Consider the following 20,108-nt stretch of genomic DNA (forward strand, 5'->3'; position numbering starts at 1 on the left):
TCTGTAATAATCTTGGTAAAGAAAGTGTGTACCTCAAATTTCCTCTTGTTTAGTAAGATTTGGATATGCTTACTCTCTGAGAAGATATATGTGAGATCATGATACCTCATAATATTAACAAAGATGCAGAGTTTTCCTAGGAAACAGTTTTAAAACATGTTGACTGTTTTCAAAAGGAACAGAGTAAAAGGTGGAGCTCTCAGTCTGAAGAAAGTATTCTGTTCTTGGTGCTGGGAAATCTCTCCAGAAAGGCAGGCTTTTATCTTTTCATAATGCATGTTGGATGTGGGAGAGGGATTCTTATGCCTTTGGGATGTGTGATGCCTCTGAATTATACAGGATTTGTCTGAGGACTGTAGTTGGAAAAGAGTAGCAATACCTCATAATGGTGTTAGCTTGCTGTCTGTTAACTCCTTGATGATCACTTGGTGAATATAACTAAATTAGGAAGGCAGAACAAGATGTGTGTGGATAAATGCTGCTGTGAAGTCTTAGTGAACCTGGCTGCTTACTGCTTATGCTTAAATACAGTCTTAAATCACAAGAGAAGTGTGAGTTTGATGGATATTAACATTATTTATTAATTTTTTGGTACGAAAACATAAATTTTTGGAAATGCAGTTTTAGTCCTTCTGGTTCTAAAATGTAGGAATAATGCAATAAATGGTATAAGAAAGCCTTTCTTGCAGTTCTCCTTATTCTCCCTGGTTTCTACCTTTGATATCAATCTTTTATTTCTGCAAAAATTATATTTACTTGGGCACATTTTTTTCATAAAAGTGCGCCATATATTAGCTGGAAAGAAAGAATTGTATTTTATTACAGTCTGGTACAAACCTTAAGTTATATATCATGGAATAACCAGCAATTAGACATGAATTACAGCTTTGACCTTACCAAGAACCAGTCATGTCCAAGCTGGAAAGTGAAAATGAGTCAATCTACATCTTAAGAGGTTTTCTGTGTTGGGATGTACTAATTGGGACAACAAATGACTGTGGTTTTGTGTCATGATCTTTTTCAGTTACGTGAAGAGTTTGACCGGGGCATAGATGTTGTATTAGATGAAGAGCACAGCATTCATGATGTTGCTGCTTTGTTAAAGGAATTTCTGCGTGACATGCCTGACCCGCTTCTCACCAGAGAACTTTATACACCTTTCATCAACACTCTCTGTGAGCTCTACAGCGTCTTGATGTAGTGATTTTCAAAAGCTTACCTGTTTGAATTCTTTGTTCTCTACTAACCATATTCTTTTTTTCTTTGCATTTAATACTCTACCCTTGATTTCCTCCAAATATTTGTATAGTATAAATTTGCTGAGGTCTTTCCTTGGTTTTCATATTGTGTAATTATAGCCCATAAAACTAAAACAACAAAGATTTAACTTATTATACTTATTTCTGCCTTTGTATATAGGTGATTCGTGTACCTGTTAAATTCTGACCCTGTCATTGGTTCAGCAATAGCCGATGACAGAGTCCCATTTGAATCCTGGTATCTTAGCACCATTAATGCTTTTAATTTTTAGAGCTGTTTACTGACCAAAATTCCTTTCTGGCTTCACAAACCTAGCTTCAAAGGTTCAAATTTTGTTGTAGTTCATGGTCCTCAAAGCCATCGTATTAAGTACTCCCAAATGTGTTGCCTAAGACCTGAGTCACAGATTTTGGGCAAAGTAAAGTTGGACCCTTAAAGCTTAAACTGCTGCCTCATATGTGTTCTTCAGATTCTTTCAAGCCCCCATTTCTGAGATCCTGCCTCTGTCCCGCATTTGTCACTAGCTACCATTGCGTTTCAGATGGTTAAAGTGATGGTGGTTGCAGAATGCCCCTTATATCTCTAGTTGCTTTTCCAGTCTCCCAGTACCTCTGAAAGATGTGAAATTGTAAGAAAACCCATTTAAAACTACTAGAGTGTAAACCTGACTGGAATGCTTCCCCACAGTGCCTGGTATATACCAGCAACTATACCTAAGTGCATGGAGTAAGTAGAAAATTAAGCAGAATTTTTGTGTCCAGTGACAATGATGAAGTGTGCAACATGGATTTTGCTCTTTTATAGGCTGAGAAAACATCCTATGAGCCTGTGAACAAAAAGTTGACCAACTAAGGCAAAAATCCCCTAACAGTATTTGTTACACCTTTGATAATTCCTTAGAGTATTCTCTTTTTCTTTGGACATTATAAGGAAAATGATCCTTAAACAAAGCTATTCTTATGCCTTCCTTTGGGCTGGCAACAGTGTATTTGTTCTGCCTTTAGGTTAGTTGGAGTAATTTTCTTAGAATGTATTTTTTCCCCTCTTAGTATTAGAGCCAGATGAACAGCTAAGCACCTTACAGCTTCTCATTTATCTTCTACCTCCCTGTAACTGCGATACCCTGCACCGGCTGCTGCAGTTCCTCTCCACAGTGGCTGGCCACGCAGAAGACACCACAGACAAAGATGGCCAGGAGGTAAGTCCTAGTCACTTGTGTCCTTTGGCTTTGCTTAATTAATGATCAGAAAAGAGATCTTTAAAGCTGTGAATCAAACACGATGGTGGCATACCCCTGAAAGGTGGGAGACTTTATATTCTTGCCTCCACATTTGCCATTTAGTTCTTAGGGCTGTGGAAGTTTAATTTTTATATGACTTAATTAGTAAAGCATCCACCACTTCCTTTGGGAGATTCACAGTGTAATTTGCCTTATTAAGAACATCTAATGTTAGCCATCCATCCCCACCCTTGTTTTATCCTATTATATTCTGTGGAAAAAATACTCACATAGGAAAGTCTCAGGCATTCCAGAGTGTGCTTTTTCATTTTCTTTTCATTCTCTGTTGTTGCTTTCTTATATGACCTTTGGACATAGCAGTACACTTCTGGGTTACCTTAACTTCCGTGTGTGCACTGGGTAGTGAAGAATAAAAAATACAGACGGGAACTCCAACTGTGTCCTTGCAACTGACAGACTTGATCACTAGTTGGAGTCAGGGTCCATCTTTGCCTGTTTTCCTTCTGGCCTCCTTACTGTTGCATTGGGACCAATTTCAGTGGAGAGGTTGGAGGGCACCCACCCCACAGAGACAAGAACACCCATAGCCATGTGGCTGAACTGTGCTGAGCATTCATTCATGCGTGTGCATCTGCGCCATTCACACTACAGAAGATCTGAAAATCCAGGCTTGCCACATTCAGCCAGGAAAAATGCTTGAACTAGTGGGCTGCTCTGCAAAAGGTGGCAACTCTCAGCCTTGAAAGAGGTAGATACAGTCTGTCACTGCTTGACGAAATCGTACTGGTTTATCTGTGGGAAGGACTTCTCTGTCCTCTGAACTGCAGTGGAGACTACTTCTGAGGTTACTTCTGAGACTCTTCTGAAACTCCTGGAGAATTTCGTCTTCCAGATGGAAAACCATGGTGACTTCTGTCAGATTTGGACACCTTTTGCAGTTGGCTGGTTTTAAAAATTGGCACTTTGAGACTGGCTTTTGCCAAATTTCTGTCTTAAGTCCTAACTTCTGATGTGCTGTATGTGACTTCAAGGCCTATTGCGCTTTTAAATCCACTTTAAATGCTGTTATTTTTGTCCTCAGCAAGGAGTTGATAACAAACTACACCGCTATGATGGAAAACATTTAAAAAGAGCAGCCTGTTAACAATTTTACTGTGCTTAAAAACATGTATAAGCCAGCTAAGGCTGTGGTCCCCCTGGTCCTGCAAAGAGTTCTCTGTTGGTTCTGGAATGTACCCAAGAGGATCTTGTTGCAGGGCTAGAGGATGCTGCTTAAGAGAGTTGGTTTGGTCCAATAGTTGAATTAAAGGCATTTTCATTCTTAACAGTAGATCAGCTCTGCTACAGGTATTTTGGCAAGACAAATTTATGTAAGCTATCTTGGCAGTTTTGTGAGTATCAGGAATATTATGTGCAATCGGATACCTTTATAGATAATACAGTATTCTGCTCACAATTATTTAAGCTATTAATGAATCATTAGATGAATAAAGGCATACAGGGCAAGAGAAAGTATTTTATCAGATTGTTTGCTATCACTGGAAGGAAAACAGCCAAGCTTTGGCACGCAGGCCCTCTTCACGATTTCAAAAGTTCTTCTCTCACAAAAGATGAAGATGGATGACTAACATTGTTAAAATTACTTATTCGTTTAATTTCAGTGGATATGTTTAAAGCATTTTTTTAAGGGATGCCCCAAGGCTGCCCTTAAGACTCACTGTTTGTACAAACAGCCCGCACATGCAGATCCAGGCCCAGCCAGAAGCTGCCCCTGGCACACTTGAGGCACCGTGTGCCTGTGCGTCCTTAGTGGCTTAGTACTCTGACAGTGTTTAAAAAGCAGGTCACCTGAAAAACAGCCAGGTGCACGGTGCACAAATAAGGGAGTGTGCCATACTAATAGTCATGCTGGTATGAGTCTCTAAAACAAAGAGCCAACATGTTCGTTATGACTGCCCATGCGCCTACTTAGTGCTGATGTCTTTCCAAGATTTCGCATCAGTCCCACCAATAAAAGGAAAAGCTCTTTTTACTGTCATCTCTATGCTGTCTAGTTCAGCTCTGTAAAAAAAATAAACTGGGTACAGTCAGTGCACAGTTGTAAGTTTGACTAGAGTATTCAGTAAATAACCAGCTTAAAACCCAAAATTATACTACTACCTTGAAAAACTTAATTTGATACCACCCATTTCTTGAAATGCAATGTTTACTGCCTCTTTTTGGTGCTTCTTCCAGTCCTTTTTTAAAATTAATTAGTTCAAATGTAACTGAAACAAATGAAAAATAACTCTTGTGATATTTCTTTATTCTGTAAAAAAACCAAACACCTACAAGAAATACTGGGTCAGCAGCTGAAATTCACTTACAGTCTTATATAGGCAAACTGCTGGCATCTTCTGCATTCCCAGAATAGCAACCAAGTGGAAACACAGAAAGGAAGCACATGACCCCTGTTTTTTGCTCTGTTAAAAGAACAGAAGGGGAAAAAGTAGTCTAATCACAAATATGATAATGAAAATTTTGATTTAATAACCTATATGACATTTTTTCAGGTAATTTCTCTCTAGTCTAGTATGTATTCCTAGCTTTCTACTTTCTCCAAAATTAGGTTACTATTGCTTCTTTAATCACAGAGTTATAAAAGTAAGGAAAAACTAAAAAACCAAACCAAACCAAAAAAAAATCCACCCAACAAGTAAACATTTGACATGTTCTAGGAAGCAAGCAAAAAGACAGGAAAATACAAATAAAAATAATGAGCATGCTCTCTTAATTGTCTGAACTGTTTAAACAGGCAGAAGTGTGTTTTCCCTTCCTGTATCTGTTTCAAATCATGAGTGCTAGTTGAGAAAGCTAACAGTTTTCAGTATTTGGTCCTAAGAGACAGTAATATGTTGAGATGGTGAAGTAGGAGGGAGGTTTCCCCAAGTTCAGAAGTATGCCACTGACAAGCTTCCAGGGAATTAAGAGTAGGCACCACTTCCACCTTCTGTTTCTCCAATCCATTTGAAAATATATCCAAAAAATCCACAGTATTGCAGAGACATCCAAAGAAGGTGTTTCAACTTTTCTGAAAATTCTTAATTTTTTTTATTTGACTAGCACTCGGCTTTGCTTTTGATGAATGAAGCATCTGCCAAATCACAGCAGGGGGGGAGAGAATGTGTGTGTGTGTGTAGATGTGTGTGCATGCATATCTGTATACATTAGACCCTGGGAGGCACCACCTCATTTGCATTCTGTTTTCTAGATTACTGGGAACAAAATGACATCACTTAACCTGGCTACCATCTTTGGCCCTAACTTGTTGCACAAGCAGAAATCTACAGACAAAGAATTCTCAGTTCAGAGCTCAGCTCGAGCTGAAGAGAGTACTGCTATCATAGCTGTCGTACAAAAGATGATTGAAAACTATGAAGCCCTTTTCATGGTAGGTGCATATTTCTTCACATTACTTCTATGCATTTTTAAGTGAAATGAAAAAAATACCTGGTTAGTATTAGTAGACTAGGATGAAATAAACTGTCAAAACTGCATTAGATTAGGGTCAATTATTATTAGTAGAAAAAGTAATCATCTATTGAGGAGAGTGCTTTTCAGTAAGCAACGGTATTAAAAATACGTACTTATATCTTGCCTGGAATGGTTTCTACGTAGAGAAGAGTATCTTCCTTAGAAGGTTTCTGTCTGTGGAAATGCTGAGGTTGGCTATTCAGTTGTATACCAAAGAGTGCACCAGCATTGCTCATTGGTTTTGAAGGCAAGACTGAAAATGACCTTTTAACTTTTAACTATCAGTTTTGGAAGTCAGGGAGCCAATTTTTCTGCAGAGAGTGAGAGATCCTTGGTTAATTTAAGGAACATCCTGTCCTACCAAAGGCATTCTTGTTGGTTGGACGGGGAGGAAGGACAAAGCTTTCTCATTTGTCAGTTGGATGAGAGGAGTAAAACATAAATCTGTGCAGGTCCTGAGCTCCTTTCTGTTCTCTTGCTGAAACAAGGAAGTTCTTCGTAAAAAGGATGATGACCTTGTACTTGGACATGTTGTTTACTTAAGATGCAGCTTAGATAAATCACATTCCTCATGCCTAGCAGTCAGCTGGACAGTTCATTCTGTGGCTTTACCTTTTCCTCTTTTTGTCTATAAAATTGTAGGTCAGATCAATGTGGTTTGTGCCTGAGAATGCCCTGCTCTGGGGTAGCAGAGTCCAGTCAGACCTAGTGGTGGGTACTAGCCTGCCTTCATTTTAATAGGCATACACCTCTAAACAAAATCAGCAGTCTTGAAAAGGCAAAAATAGCTTTGGTTGTTGTGTCTTGAAACTAAACAGCACTGTATGTTACACTGAGGAGATCGATTCCCAAAGCAGAAGGAACACTGCTCCGGCAAAGTTTCGTGCTGGATACCTTGATGGGAGATGGACAACCCTGGACTGTGGGCATGTGAGACTAATGGCCACATAGTACTGGAAGGGGAAGGTGTCTACCAGATTTCAACAGGGAGAAGAGCATGAGAAAACAGTCACGAGCTCTGCCTATCAGTCTTAGCCTCAAATGAACTTCTTGTGGTTTTCTCATTGTTTCCCTCACACTGTATTGCCTTTCATTACATCCTTTGCTTTATTTTTATTCTTGTTCCAGTAGACACTCAGCAATCTCTCTCTTTCTTTCTCTTTCTTTCTCTCTCTTGCTCTCTCTCTTTCTCTCTCTTTCTCTCTTTCTCTCTTTCTCTCTTTCTCTCTCTTTCTTTCTCTCTTTCTCTCTTTTTCTCTCTCTCTTTCTCTTTCTCTCTCTTTCTCTCTCTCTTTTTCTTTCTCTCTCTTTTTTTTTTAAATCTTTTCACATTTTGGGGAAACTTTAGGTGCTATTTTTCCTTTCACAGCAGGAAAAGACAGTGACAGAACTGCACTCCTGTGTGAAGGTCTGCTGGCCCAGAGTATGGATGGCACTAGCAAGTTTAAAATAATACTTAAATAAGCATACTTGCAATACTTGAAGTTTTCTTATTGTTTCTCTTTAAGAACATTTTACAGCACAGCCACATCTCGGTACTTAATACTTAGGCACACGTTCTGATTTTCAGTGTGGAAAGAGTGGGGCTAGGTTTAGACTAACCTACATATGGTCTCTTTTAATTGTGATGAATTTGTGCCTTTATCTCTTCAGTGCTTGCATTTTCATCTGAAGGTTAAATGAAGTGTGCAGGGAAAAAAAAGTAGTTTTCTTTTGTTTTCCAAAGTAGCTTTTCAGATTGTGGAGGGAGATTAGAATCAGATTTCAAAATGAGAAGCTAGCTGTGTATAATAGAAAGACAAACCTATCTCAGATGCTCTCCTGAAAGCTGAACTACATTGCTGTGAAATTTATAGAAATGTCTAACAGCTGAGCGTCTCTGGGTGCTTTCCCTCTTCCCATTGACATAGTTTAGCAAACAACATGGCAAGTTCTGCCTGTTTCTGGAGTAATATCTAAGCACACACATGATACTTGATTGTGTTAAATTGCTTATTGTTACTATCTTGTAAAGCTTCTACCAGGGTTTATTTCATCTTTTTCATGCTTTCAGCAGCAGCACAGAGAGACTCTTTGTATTCTGAAAACAATTAGCCCAGTGCATCATTTCGTAATAGGTGCATTGAAAAGAAAAGATCACATTTGTACATGTAATTGTAATAAAACTCCATTCATTTGAAATCAAGCAGCAGCGATTTGTTTTCCAAACCCATAGCAGTGGGGCCAAACCAGAATTGCTGTTTATACTTGACATTTGTGCTGCTTACAAAAAGGAAAACATCTGGACTGGAGCATTCAGCTACAGCTATAACATACAATGTATTGCTGCTAAGGTGTTTTGGGGTTTTGTGGCTTGGTTTTTTTTTCCCCCTGTTACTTTTGTGTATGGGATGTTATAAAACGCTGATTGGCTTCAGCACTGAAACTGGAACATTTGTGAAATAAAACGTAGGAGACCAAGATTTGTTGTGGCACCCAGACCACAGCCTCGGAATGATTCTGACCTGTTGGTGGATCAGGAAGATTCTGTTTGTCAGAACCACCAAGGATAGTGGGGACTGTTTTTATTAAGCATTTTTCATTCATATCAGTAATACACAAATGTGGATTCCATACAGAAGATGGATTTTAATCTTGCTTCGTTGACATTAATGATGTTAAGGCCTCTCATGTCCAATTCTTAACCATTTCAGTGAGTCTTAGGGATGCATTAAAATGTTTTATGGGAATATATAAAGGAATGTTCTTTGCCAGTCTCTGAACTGTGCCCAGCAGCTGAATGCAGGGAGTCACAACTCGGCTACACTGTGTCATTGACTTGGCATAGAGGATGGAGAACAGCAGTTTAGTCGTGCGTTTTCATCTCTTAGTGTCCAGATCCAGCCCTGCGGCAAAGAAACACTACATAGTATCTGGAAGGTCTTACTTTCACTGTTAGAGGCTACAGTAGCCTCCCTGCTGCAGAGGCAGTGGTGCACTGCCTCTGTGCCACATCAGTAGCAAGGGACAGCACAAAGGAGACGCTTAAAGGGTCCCTCCACCCTTTTGTGTCTCAACAGCTGTGACTATTATGTAGCACCCAGCCCCCAAATCTCAGAATATCTCCTACTTTACTGGAGTCCTGACAACCCCAGAGCCCGCTGATCTGTCCCAGTATGTGCTGAACAGCTGTTACCCCAGCAGTGCGTTGGCTTCCTTCCCTTCTGTCCCTGTATTTCAAGTTCTTAGCCATCTACTCAGCCACAACTTCCAGTTAAACAATTAATAATAGTTATAGCAGCTCTGTAACATCTTCCTGAGGTACCAATATCTCTATAAGTGTAAGTTTATAATTACATGCATGTAATTTCTACACTTGCAAATTCATTAACCGAAGTAAATTGCTGCACAGGAGGAAACCTAAAACCCAGTAGACAGCTAGCAAGGACACCGTCAGTACAAATCTGGTTGAAGGATCATAAATTAATATGCAAGTCCTATAACACAATAGAACTGTTAAGTTTGGGTTTTGCAGATGTTTTCAGTTGGAACTGAACTAACTGTTGGAACTTTTTCAGATTCATTTTTATGGAATGAGAGACTGATATTTTAACTTTTTTTTTTAATAATGGAAAATATATTTATATTTTTCTGACACAGTCCTCTCAGTAGATTCTTACAAGTTTAGCAACTTCATAAAAAGCTGAACAGTAAGTTATATAAAGGAAGACATGGATTCTGCTTTATCCTCAATCTTTATCTGGAGTTTTTTCTACTCTATAGAAAGGCTGTCTAAACAGAGAAGTTACAGCGCAGCAGATTTCCAAAACTGTATTCCTATAAAAAGAAGATAATTTATTTAAAGACTGTTGTATCAATGCCTTTCAATAAAATATTCTTCCAGCTTTAGAGGCTAAGTACAATTTTTAAAAAAGGAATACATGGTCACACAAGTTTCTCATGTTTTGGATAATTTTGAATTAAATGATGGATATCTTCATTTATTTTCAAATTATTTCCTTTTTTAAAGAAATACGCCTTTTCTGTAACTTGACTCCCTAAATACCTACCAAACCGAGGTGTTCCCCTGAGGAATCTATTAGTAATTCTATTCCTATTCCCCAGGAAATGTCAGGGAGCACAAATGGCCCATGCAGTGTGACCTGAAGGTCAAGAGATTCAGACTCTGACAAATTGCACCCAGAAGCATATTGCACAGTTGATGACCGCTTGCTGCGTTTGCCTTGCCTCCAGTTCTATCCATCATGAGTGAACCTGGGCTGTTAGTTCAGGTTTCTCAGATGATTACGTCTGTTTCAGTGCTTTGAAGGTTGAGTTGAATGTTCCACTGTGATGTGGATAAACTCACTTAAGGATTTGTAAGACTCACGTAAAGCACAATTGGAAGTACCAGGTTTGCTTGGGCAGGTTTTGGAGTGCGATTCCTGCTACCTGCTCAGGAGATGTTGCTATAGCCTGCAGCAGCTGAAGCTATCAATAGCTTTATATCTCCATATAAAGCGCACTAGAGAGAGGTGGCAAAAAAGAAAGGCCAAACTCCAAAGAAGATGATGCAAATCCTGGTGGAGCCTGTTGCTACTACCTGAAGCCCAGAGAGGCTGGACATCCAACAGGGACCCACCCATACATCTAAGTTATGGACAGATTAACTTTGTAATTACTCAGGTTCTGATTGAGCATAAAACAGGAATTTAAATGCTTCTAGATCTCAGGATTTGGCTACATGGATACCTGAACATTAAATGTTTGTAAGACTTAATTTAGAAAAATGTTGGCCTTTGGCAGCTCTCACTGAAATGAAGCAAATTAAGAACTTTATTGATAGAACAGTAACCATGCAATTTCCATATGAGGACATAAATAAGTCAAATGCCACAGAATATATGAAGAAGTATTCTCCTTCCTGTGTAATTACATTTCACATTTTTTTCTAAAAGAAAAGAAGTACAGTTGCTTGGAATGGAAATCGGTAAACGTCCCCAGACCTGTGAATAGGGATTGTAAGGTGAGGACCTTAAACTGAAGCTTTTGGGATTGCAATACATGAGTGATGCTTCTGTTCTTATCAGAGATAGTACCTAACTGAAATATAAATAATATAATAACTATATATAAATAATACCAATGGGCTGTTCAACAGTGTTCAGCATTTGACATTGTACGAAGTGGTCTTTGGTCCTTTTCAGCCTGTTGTTACATGCAATTTATCTTTTAAATGGAAGCTTCTGAATATTTATTTTATATACTCTCCATAAATGCACTTGTACTTGGTCTTTTAGATTAAGCATAGTACCAATATCACTGTAAATTAAAGGATATTAATCTCCAACTATTTTTTGTTGTCTTCATAGGTTTCCCCTGACCTACAGAACGAAGTGCTTATTAGCCTGCTAGAGACTGACCCAGATGTTGTGGACTATTTGTTGAGGAGGAAAGCTTCCCAGTCATCGTGAGTAATCTGTTTTTTCATCATCCCTGTTTCTGCTGGGAATTTCTTTCTCCCACTAGAAGCATTCAAAAGGTTCTAGTTATCCACAGCTCTTCTGCACTCTCTACAGTGGCGTAGAAATATCCTCCCTATTACACAGACTCTGCCAAAGAAATTATGACTCTTGTACAGTGTTTTCTAAAGACAAACCTTGTTTCCCTATTCAGAGGAAAGGTTGCGTTCTGCTGCAGAGAACAGAATGACATGTACATAAAAATATCCAGTGCACTGTTACCGGACAGGATGTATTCTAGTAATCTGCTGGTTCATGTCTTCTTGGGTTTGTTGTAGTCTTCAGTAACAGGAGACGTGTACTACACTATCCTTGAAACACACCCTAGAGTGCCTTAACATCATCACAACTAGATGTTTCACCATTTGTCATTCTTTTCCTATTGTATACACGTAGGACATTGTAAACAAGTCAACTGCTGCAACAGCAGGTTTACGGAGACTCTTTGGATATTATTTAATTGTAAACTCTGTGAAAGATCTGAAGAGAAAAAAAATCACACCAATCACTACTGCGATTATGATACATAACATATTCCAACTTTGTGTATGGTGTATGTATGCCTACACTCATGTGCCTTAACACTATGAGTTTGTACATTTGAATTAACAGGATTCCTGGTTTTCTCATGGGAAATACAGTCATTGCCTTTATTCTAGTGAATCCCAGTATGTCAGACCCCAAAATCACAAAATTTCACAACCTTGCTTTAAGTAATTTCTAAGAGGTTTCCTAGACTCCAAACTCTCTGGGACAGATTGGACTTTGTCTTCCTCTGTGTGTGTAAAGTGCCTAGTGCATTCAGAATATAATTAAAATTGAATTTGTACAGCCAGGTAGCTATGATTTTTTTCTCTCCCTCTGAACATTGTATAGTTGGAGGTAATGTAATAGTGTGCCTGGCTTTAAATGAAGAGGTATAACACATGGGGGAAAAAGCTTTCCTTAATTATAAAAATTAAAAACAAAAATACATGCAGTATATATCGTGTTGTAAAGGATTTTATTAGTTTGTTGACTTAACCACATGAGCACATAACATGCAGTAGCAAATTATCACAGATCATCTAATTTGTGGTAACTGTCTCGGTGTGTTTCCTTAGTGTACCACAGACCTGAAATAATTTCAGTTAGTTTGTGTCTGACTGACAAGTAACCATTTGTATAGTTAGATCACAGTAAATGCAGGATAATTTGAGGTGTGTTAGCTGTCTATTACACTTGTTTCACATTTGCCACGAGCCAAGACCACAATTAGGAGAGACACTGCAAATCATATTGGTAAAGTCTGTAGAGACTTCTTTCTTTAAGCCCTCAATTTGGAATGATCATACTCTTTCTAACTCAAGCTAATAAAAACCTTCATGCTGGATTTCACCATCTATATTATTTAAAGGCTTATATAAAATTATATCTCACATATGGCTACGCATATCAATTGAGCACAAATTTGTTGCAAATCATTGTGGATGTAACAGATTATTGTTAGATCCTGTTTCCTTTAAGTTAGTTGACCTTTCCTTGAGCTTCCTTAGTTTTTAGCCAGCATGCACACCTACAGGAGAAAATGGATCTTTTGTACAAAGCTGGTCACGACTGACAAAAGGGGTTTTGTAAGAAAACATTATGAAACCAAATAGGAGCACTAGTACCAATTTACTCTATTTTCAGTAACTGGCAGATGAAATATCACTGAGATAGGCAAAAATTCACTGTCATTTTTCTTCTACTCTGCTATCATGTAAGTTATTTATTCTTAATGTTAATGAGATGTTTTCACTGTGATTGCAACTTCTTTGTTAAGATATTCCAGGGAATTAGAGGGAATATTGCTTAATGTTACTACTAGGAGTGTGATGCTCTTAAGAGATTAATTTATTTCAGAACTTAATCTCCATTTTGAGGCTTGTATTTGTTGGTTATTTTTCCTGTAAGAAATGTGTGGCAGCAGACAACAAGAAGATGTTTGTCTTGATTTGATAAAAATGAGCCTCCAGAATACATCCTTACTACTCTTGGAAATTTCCTGGTCGTGTACTCAAGATCTAAATTTAGATCCATGGAACAGAAAACTTTACATATTCTTGAGACAACCTTTGTCAGAAAAGCTAGTTGGCTGCATAGCGTAGAGTATGGAATCAATGTCGAGACTTTAATGTCATATTAATCACTCTGAAGGTCCTGCTTCTGCAATTGCCCTCACATTTCTGCTTTTGATGTCATTACAAATGCTTTCTTCGCTCTGATCTAACAGAGAAAATGCAGTCTCTTTTCCTCCCCAGAGGACAACAGTTCAGATGATCCTCAACTTTCAGTTCTCTTAAGAGCTGAGCATCATGAATGGTGTTTCAGGGAATTTGTGGGAGTTCTTCATGGTAAAGCACTAATTACCATTGGCGGCAATTTTGAAGTGTGCTTTTGTGGATGACTTCCCAACTTTTTTGTATGTTGGCTTGATGACAATGGAATTTGAGGTTTCCAGCTGTAAGATGAAACATCTTTAACACAAAAATAAAATATGTTTCTTACAATTATTTACTGCTTATCATGGTTAGTGGTCCTTTTAGCGTAAATGAGTTTCAAAGTTGCAAAATTTTCAAATTTCTGTGATGATGGGTTTTAATCCATCCTAACCTGTGGCACAAAGACGAAGCCATACAATAGGCCATACAGTATGCATAAATGCAGTTTTCAAAGCTGCACAGGCTCCTTGAATCACTGAGTCCTCTACCCTGCATGGCAGTAGCAACCACGTCATAGTCCCATAATAATCTGTTTTGTTAGTGGTACCTGCGTTGCTCAGATGTGGGTGGGAATTACTACTGCACATGCTGCCAAACCATCACTGTATGATTTACCTCTTGTAAAACATAATTGTTTTCCCACTCAGAAGCTTTAACGTATAACAGAAAAGGATTTCTGCCAAAACCAGGAAGGGATTTCCTGTTCTGATGACCTTGATACCAGTAGGAAAGTAGGAAGGAATATCCCTGGTAGAAGTCATTATTATTAACATTTTTCCAGTTCACCCATGCAAGTAGACTCTGGTGGATAACATCAGTGCAGAAGTTAATGCCAGTTAAAAAGGAAAGCCCAAGACTCCTTTATAGTGTAGTTGATTTTTGTTTTGGAATCAAAAATAGTATTTTTGAACACATGTGGCAGAAGGAACATAGGTTCCTTCTGCAGTTTCAGTTTGTATGTAACCACTTTTTAAATCTTTTCCTTAATGTAGTTCATAACCGCTAGGAAATGCTTCACTTGCCTTTCCATTTCTCACATTTGATAGTACATAATCTTCTATTACTCTTTGTGGACACTGTAATCTGCCCCTATTCACAGACTGCGTCTAGGCTAGTGGGTACTTTGTGCAGTATTTATGTTTGCCTCCTGATTTAGTTTCTACCCAGCATGTGGATAGAGAATTTCACAGCTATGCAGGGAAAGATGAAGTTTGAATTTTAGTGAACATCCATTTGCTTCTGAACTCTAACCATAAGGCAAACAGATGCAAAAGTTTTGTTTTAAGGAATATGTGAGAATTCATTCTTTATTTGGAAAGATGCAGGCCAAATTCTTCTGGAAGTTGTGTTTTATTTTGTTCATGAAGAGCATGGTGAAGCTGCAAATGTATGAGAACAATTTCCAACTTTAAAGCATTCAATCCATTTTGATAGTTTTTTGTAGTAAGATTGGCAGAGTCCACTGGAATTTTCTTTGATTTTTAAAACTATTTTTTCTAAACAAATTTGGAAGTGACATTATATATATAAAATTGTGTGGGCTTACTAGCAGAAACGGTAAATGAGCTTAAACACATGAACATTTGGATCTTTCCAAAGACTTGACAGTTTCCATTCAAGTAAATTTTTATCAGGATCTCTGTCTTGAGAAGAGATAGACTATAACAGATCATTCAAGGTAAGACATGAAATCAGTGTTTCACAAAGCTTGAGTTTATGTTCTCACATTCTTTCATTTCCATTTCTGTTTCCCTTATTCCTTGTGTTACCTTGCCATGGCTAAGTGGTGGTATACCTCTCTCTTTATCCTGTGTAACACAATTAGGTTTTGATCCTGCAAAGATTTACATGCAATAAGCCTTATTGGTGTCACTGCTAAGTATGTCTGTATGCTAGCAGGGTGAGGTTTAGATGACATTCAGTCTGGAAAGCTGGAAAGACCTATTTGATCATAGGATACCTACATATATCCAACATTTCTCCCTTTTTCTCTCAGGTATTTCTGGTTCTTCTAAAATTGCCAAGACATTGCTTAAATCTAATCTTAACTCACACTCACTGTACAAGCTTTTTTAGAACCTAGGAGGGCAGAAAGAAAGGAGTAAGGGAGATAAAAAGAGAAAAAAAGATTTGTGATAGAATTGTACGTGCTTAAAAGACAAGAAATCTTCAGTGTGTGGCTGTTTCTGATTAGTGTAATTTATACTGGACTCATCTTCAGAGGAGAAGTTGAGATAGGAAGTTACATAATTGGGGCATGATTTACTTTTTTTTTTGTTGTTTGTTTTTTAATAATTCCCCAGCATTACTGTATCAAGCACATTAGGAAGCCTGGGACAGCAGTACTTTGCCAAATGGCAGCTCTGGGGTTTTGAGTTTGCCCCAGTTAATGTTCAGGACCAGTTCAGGGATGGATTTCTTGCTGGAAGTTACCAAGGAGGAAATTTAGTTGATCCATTCCCAAAGCTTTATGATTGCTCTTACATGGGGGGAAAGGAAGGCATATTGAATCAAATAGTAATCATGATGTTGATGTATATATTTTACATTTTGGGACGTGCAATGTGTAAATCAGCCAGGAAGAAAACCCGAACAGCTTGAAAGTGGTGTTTTTTCATTATTTCTGTATTAATATTTAGTGTGCTGTGGCTAGCCTGTCTTACTACTGTGTGTTTTCTTTATTTTCTTTCTTCAGTTTTATTTCATTTGTCTGGAAAGAGGGTTATTGTTCCATAACAAGCAATGTGCTTTGGCTGCTTACTGAGTTCAAGCTCTCTTTGGATTTTACTCTGAGAAGAGCCAACCATTTTCAGTCCACATTTACAAGAATGAGCCACTGTCATATCATAGTCAATTAGGGCAGATATTAACGTGAGGTCACTGTGAGTAGTTTGACTCAAGAGAAGTGAAAGATAAGCATCTAAGAAACAAAGATCAAAGTGCAGAGAAGTGAAGAATGAGTAATAGAAATATAAATTAGGGAGTGCCAACAGGAAAAAACTATTGTTTGTTTACAGAATATTTCTCTATATTCTTTGGGAGGTTCAGTGACTCGTGGACTGCCTCTTATCTGTGTAGTAAAATCTTAACGTTTCAAAAAATCACCCTCAATGTTCCCAGCATGTTTCAAAAAGAGAGCTGTCTCTCTGAGCCTTGGCTGTACTTTATGGGGAGGTTGTTCGCCTTCTTTTGTCAAAATTAAATGCAGACCATGCTCTTGGTGACATAAAGGTGAAAAGGTAAAAGACATAGAAGTTATCAGCAGAGCCAATTGTTTGTTGCCCCCATCAGAAGTACAGTAGATACATCTTTTTGTCCCCTGTAGAATATTTACCTTCTGATGGCTCTAGAAGAGCATCCTTACAGCGTGAGAGACAAGCTAAGGAGTTTTTTTGATTTCTCTGACTGTAGTGCTCAGAGTGGAAGAAGTGATTTTAGCATACTGTTTAGCATCAAACTAATCTTTCCTATCATGCCCTCAGATTTACTCTTGCAACAAGCTAAATTGTCAAGGTAACATAAGGAATTGATTCACTGTTTAATTTCCTGTGGTGAATTGTACGGTTGTGTGTTTTTTGTTGTTTTCTTCCTTGACAGCAGCATCTTTTGATTTTTAGTGGCCTCTGCTGGCCACTTCATGGCAAAAGTTTTACTCATAGAAAATTCACCTCTGTACTGCTTCTGAAGTGTTTTCATTTCAGCAGCTGTTGTCATACTTCTGTATTTGATTTTATTTTTATTATATACAACTCATATGTAGCTGTGAACATAAAGCATTTTTTATTAACAGTAGTTTGTTTATCAAAATTTCTCAGGAGCCCTGAGATGCTGCGGTCAGAAGGTTCCTACTCCACAGGAGGAAGACATTCTTCCACGGACTCCAATAAAGCTTCAAGCGGAGACGTCTCCCCTTATGACAACAACTCCCCGGTACTCTCGGAGCGTTCGCTGATGGCAATGCCAGAAGAGGTTGCCCACAGCCCAGATAAGCTGTTCAAGGTACCCGAACAGTACACGCTGGTTGGACATTTGCAGCCTAAGACAAAGGAGAATTCTTCTGCATCACAGGCTGGAAAAGGTAGAGTACGTCCTGCTCGTTTTCCTCTTCCTCAGTGACCGATGGGGGGTTCTGGAGCAGCTGAAAAAGTGTCATTTTTGTATTATCAGCTACCAGGATTTGAAGGACAATAGTATAAATAACCTTACAAAAAATGACTGACTAACATTCTTTTGTTGTGTTGAGCCCAAAGGGTCTGTGCTCAGCCCTCCTCCTTAGCTCAGCCAGCTGTCGGGGATGCTCTTGGTATGGCATTTATCAAAACTTGGAGATATTATTTAGGAAAATAGAAATAGGTATTTCAAGTTCTGCTCCATTAATAACTGCAAGGTTGTGGTCTGGACCTTGGAAAAATCTGAGACTTTAAGATGTCAAGCTACAAATTTTCTTCAGCACCCTCTCGCTGGAGAACACAGCTGATCTGCACAGTATTACATCTGCTACCAATTACATACCTAGCAATACGAGTGCAGGAATCCATAATTTTCAAAGCTATCTAGGGAGCGCACACCTGAATCATTTCTTCTGTAAAGATCTGTGGTTTAAACTGATAACTCACCGGCACTTCAAGATGTGTTTCATTTAGAAATATTTTATTAAAATAATTTACATTCAAGAAGAGCATATTTAATGAGCCAAACTTTAAGAACTTTCAGTGCTCAGGGGTGCAGATAACTGTTTGGTGGTATTTTTAAAGCTGTTTTAGAGGTACTGGTTAGGCACTTAATTCCCCTTGGAATTAATGAGATTTGGACTATTATTGCAATTATATGCTTTATAAATGCCAATGGGCATTTATCTTCTGTATTCAGCATCTGAATTTCTGAATAGGTTTCAAAATTTGGTCAGATTTCTATCAAGTTATGAACAGGAAATTACATTAAGTTTTATCATATTAACCATCTTTTGGACTTTACTATGTATCACAACGATACTGGACCATGACCAATTAGGAAATTCCTTTCCTGCCAGATGGAGTCAGAAAAAAGGATGAAACTGTTATAACCCAGCACAATGCCTGATGCGCACATTTCATTAAATCTCTGTTCTGTGACAGCACTTTTGCCTAAGACCCGAGGGATGCTGCAGGTTGATAGAGCGTGCCTTACAGTGACACCTGGGGCTGGGCTGCCTGAGGAAGCTTTGCCATTCTTTCCATAAAAAAGCACAAGGGCTACCTTCTGTTGACCAAATCCTCCTGTTCTTGTGCAAATTCTCCAACTGACTTCAGTAAGGCAGAGGCCTCCGGGGAAATTCCACTCTCTCAGCAAACTCGGGCATCCTGCCGGTACAGAGTTTACTGAATCTGTTACAGGAGCTGAGCCTGAAACAGCAAGTAACTGAACAAGTACATTTGAGATGTTTGTGTTAGGTGTATGGTAAGTCAGATGCTAGTATATGTTAACAGCTCTGATACCTTACATAAGGTTTTACTGTTCCATTTGTATGATTCTAAATAATGGCTGTAAGAGGAACAATTCATCATCATCATCTTCCTGGTCTTACTGCTATTTAGGTGTTTCCGAAGATCATTTTGATATCTGGGGCACCTGGCATTCAACGCTGAAAAGTGGCTGCAAAGATCCAGCAGTGACAGGTCAGTTATTTCTCAAGTTTTAAGCCAAAATCTAGCAAAGACATAAAACAGTTTCTTGGGTTTGAGAAATCGCAGTGAAACCAGTAGGATAATTCAAATTGTCCCGAGTCGAACTTTTAAAAAGTGACTGTTCAATAAAATACAGAGGAGCACAGTGGTTATACAAATGTGGCGACATTTCAAACCATCACAAGATAATTATTAAATTAATTTAAAAAATAGTTTTATATTCTTCTAAAAATCATTGGAAGTGGACGGCCAGTGGGGATTTGAGAGTGGCTGCCACAGTGGCAGAAGCACAGGCTGTGAGGTTGGCAGCCCTGGGTGTTGACCCTGCTGCTGGGTGGCATGGGTCCAGCAAGTCCCTGACCTGTCCTGCCTGTGTTTTTCTCCCATCTGCACCTGCCTCACAGAGGAACTGTGAGACTAAAACACAGCCCTGCTTTTCAAGCATTTGAAGGATGTCAAGTGCTGCAAGGCTTTATGTCAGAGCAAAGTATGAATCGCTGAGTAATATATTAGACATGGTTCAGAAAGATGTAGGGCTGCTGCCCTGTGTCCCCATGCTCAGCTGGTGGTGAGGCTGATGCACCTTCAGTTGCATTGCCTGATGAGAAAAAATCCCATCCCTCTTCTACAGCGTGATGCAGGGGAAAAACAATAACTTATTAAACGTCACGTAAATGATTATGCAGAC

At 38.6% G+C, this 20,108-nt stretch overlaps 1 protein-coding gene across 6 annotated transcripts in view; it reads left to right on the top strand.

Annotated features, from left to right (window-relative positions):
• ARHGAP6 (Rho GTPase activating protein 6) overlaps positions 1-20,108 on the top strand; it is a 336,756-nt gene that overhangs the window by 313,485 nt on the left and 3,163 nt on the right. For all 6 annotated transcript variants that reach the window (XM_055702111.1, XM_027798654.2, XM_055702112.1 and 3 more), the window contains 6 exons: positions 1,025-1,175; positions 2,310-2,458; positions 5,751-5,930; positions 11,365-11,462; positions 17,573-17,835; positions 19,331-19,411. In XM_055702111.1, coding sequence (XP_055558086.1) covers positions 1,025-1,175; positions 2,310-2,458; positions 5,751-5,930; positions 11,365-11,462; positions 17,573-17,835; positions 19,331-19,411 — 922 coding nt within the window. The remainder of the gene's footprint in view (positions 1-1,024; positions 1,176-2,309; positions 2,459-5,750; positions 5,931-11,364; positions 11,463-17,572; positions 17,836-19,330; positions 19,412-20,108) is intronic.

Source organism: Falco cherrug, chromosome 2 (assembly GCF_023634085.1).
Source record: "Falco cherrug isolate bFalChe1 chromosome 2, bFalChe1.pri, whole genome shotgun sequence".
NCBI lineage: Eukaryota > Metazoa > Chordata > Aves > Falconiformes > Falconidae > Falco > Falco cherrug.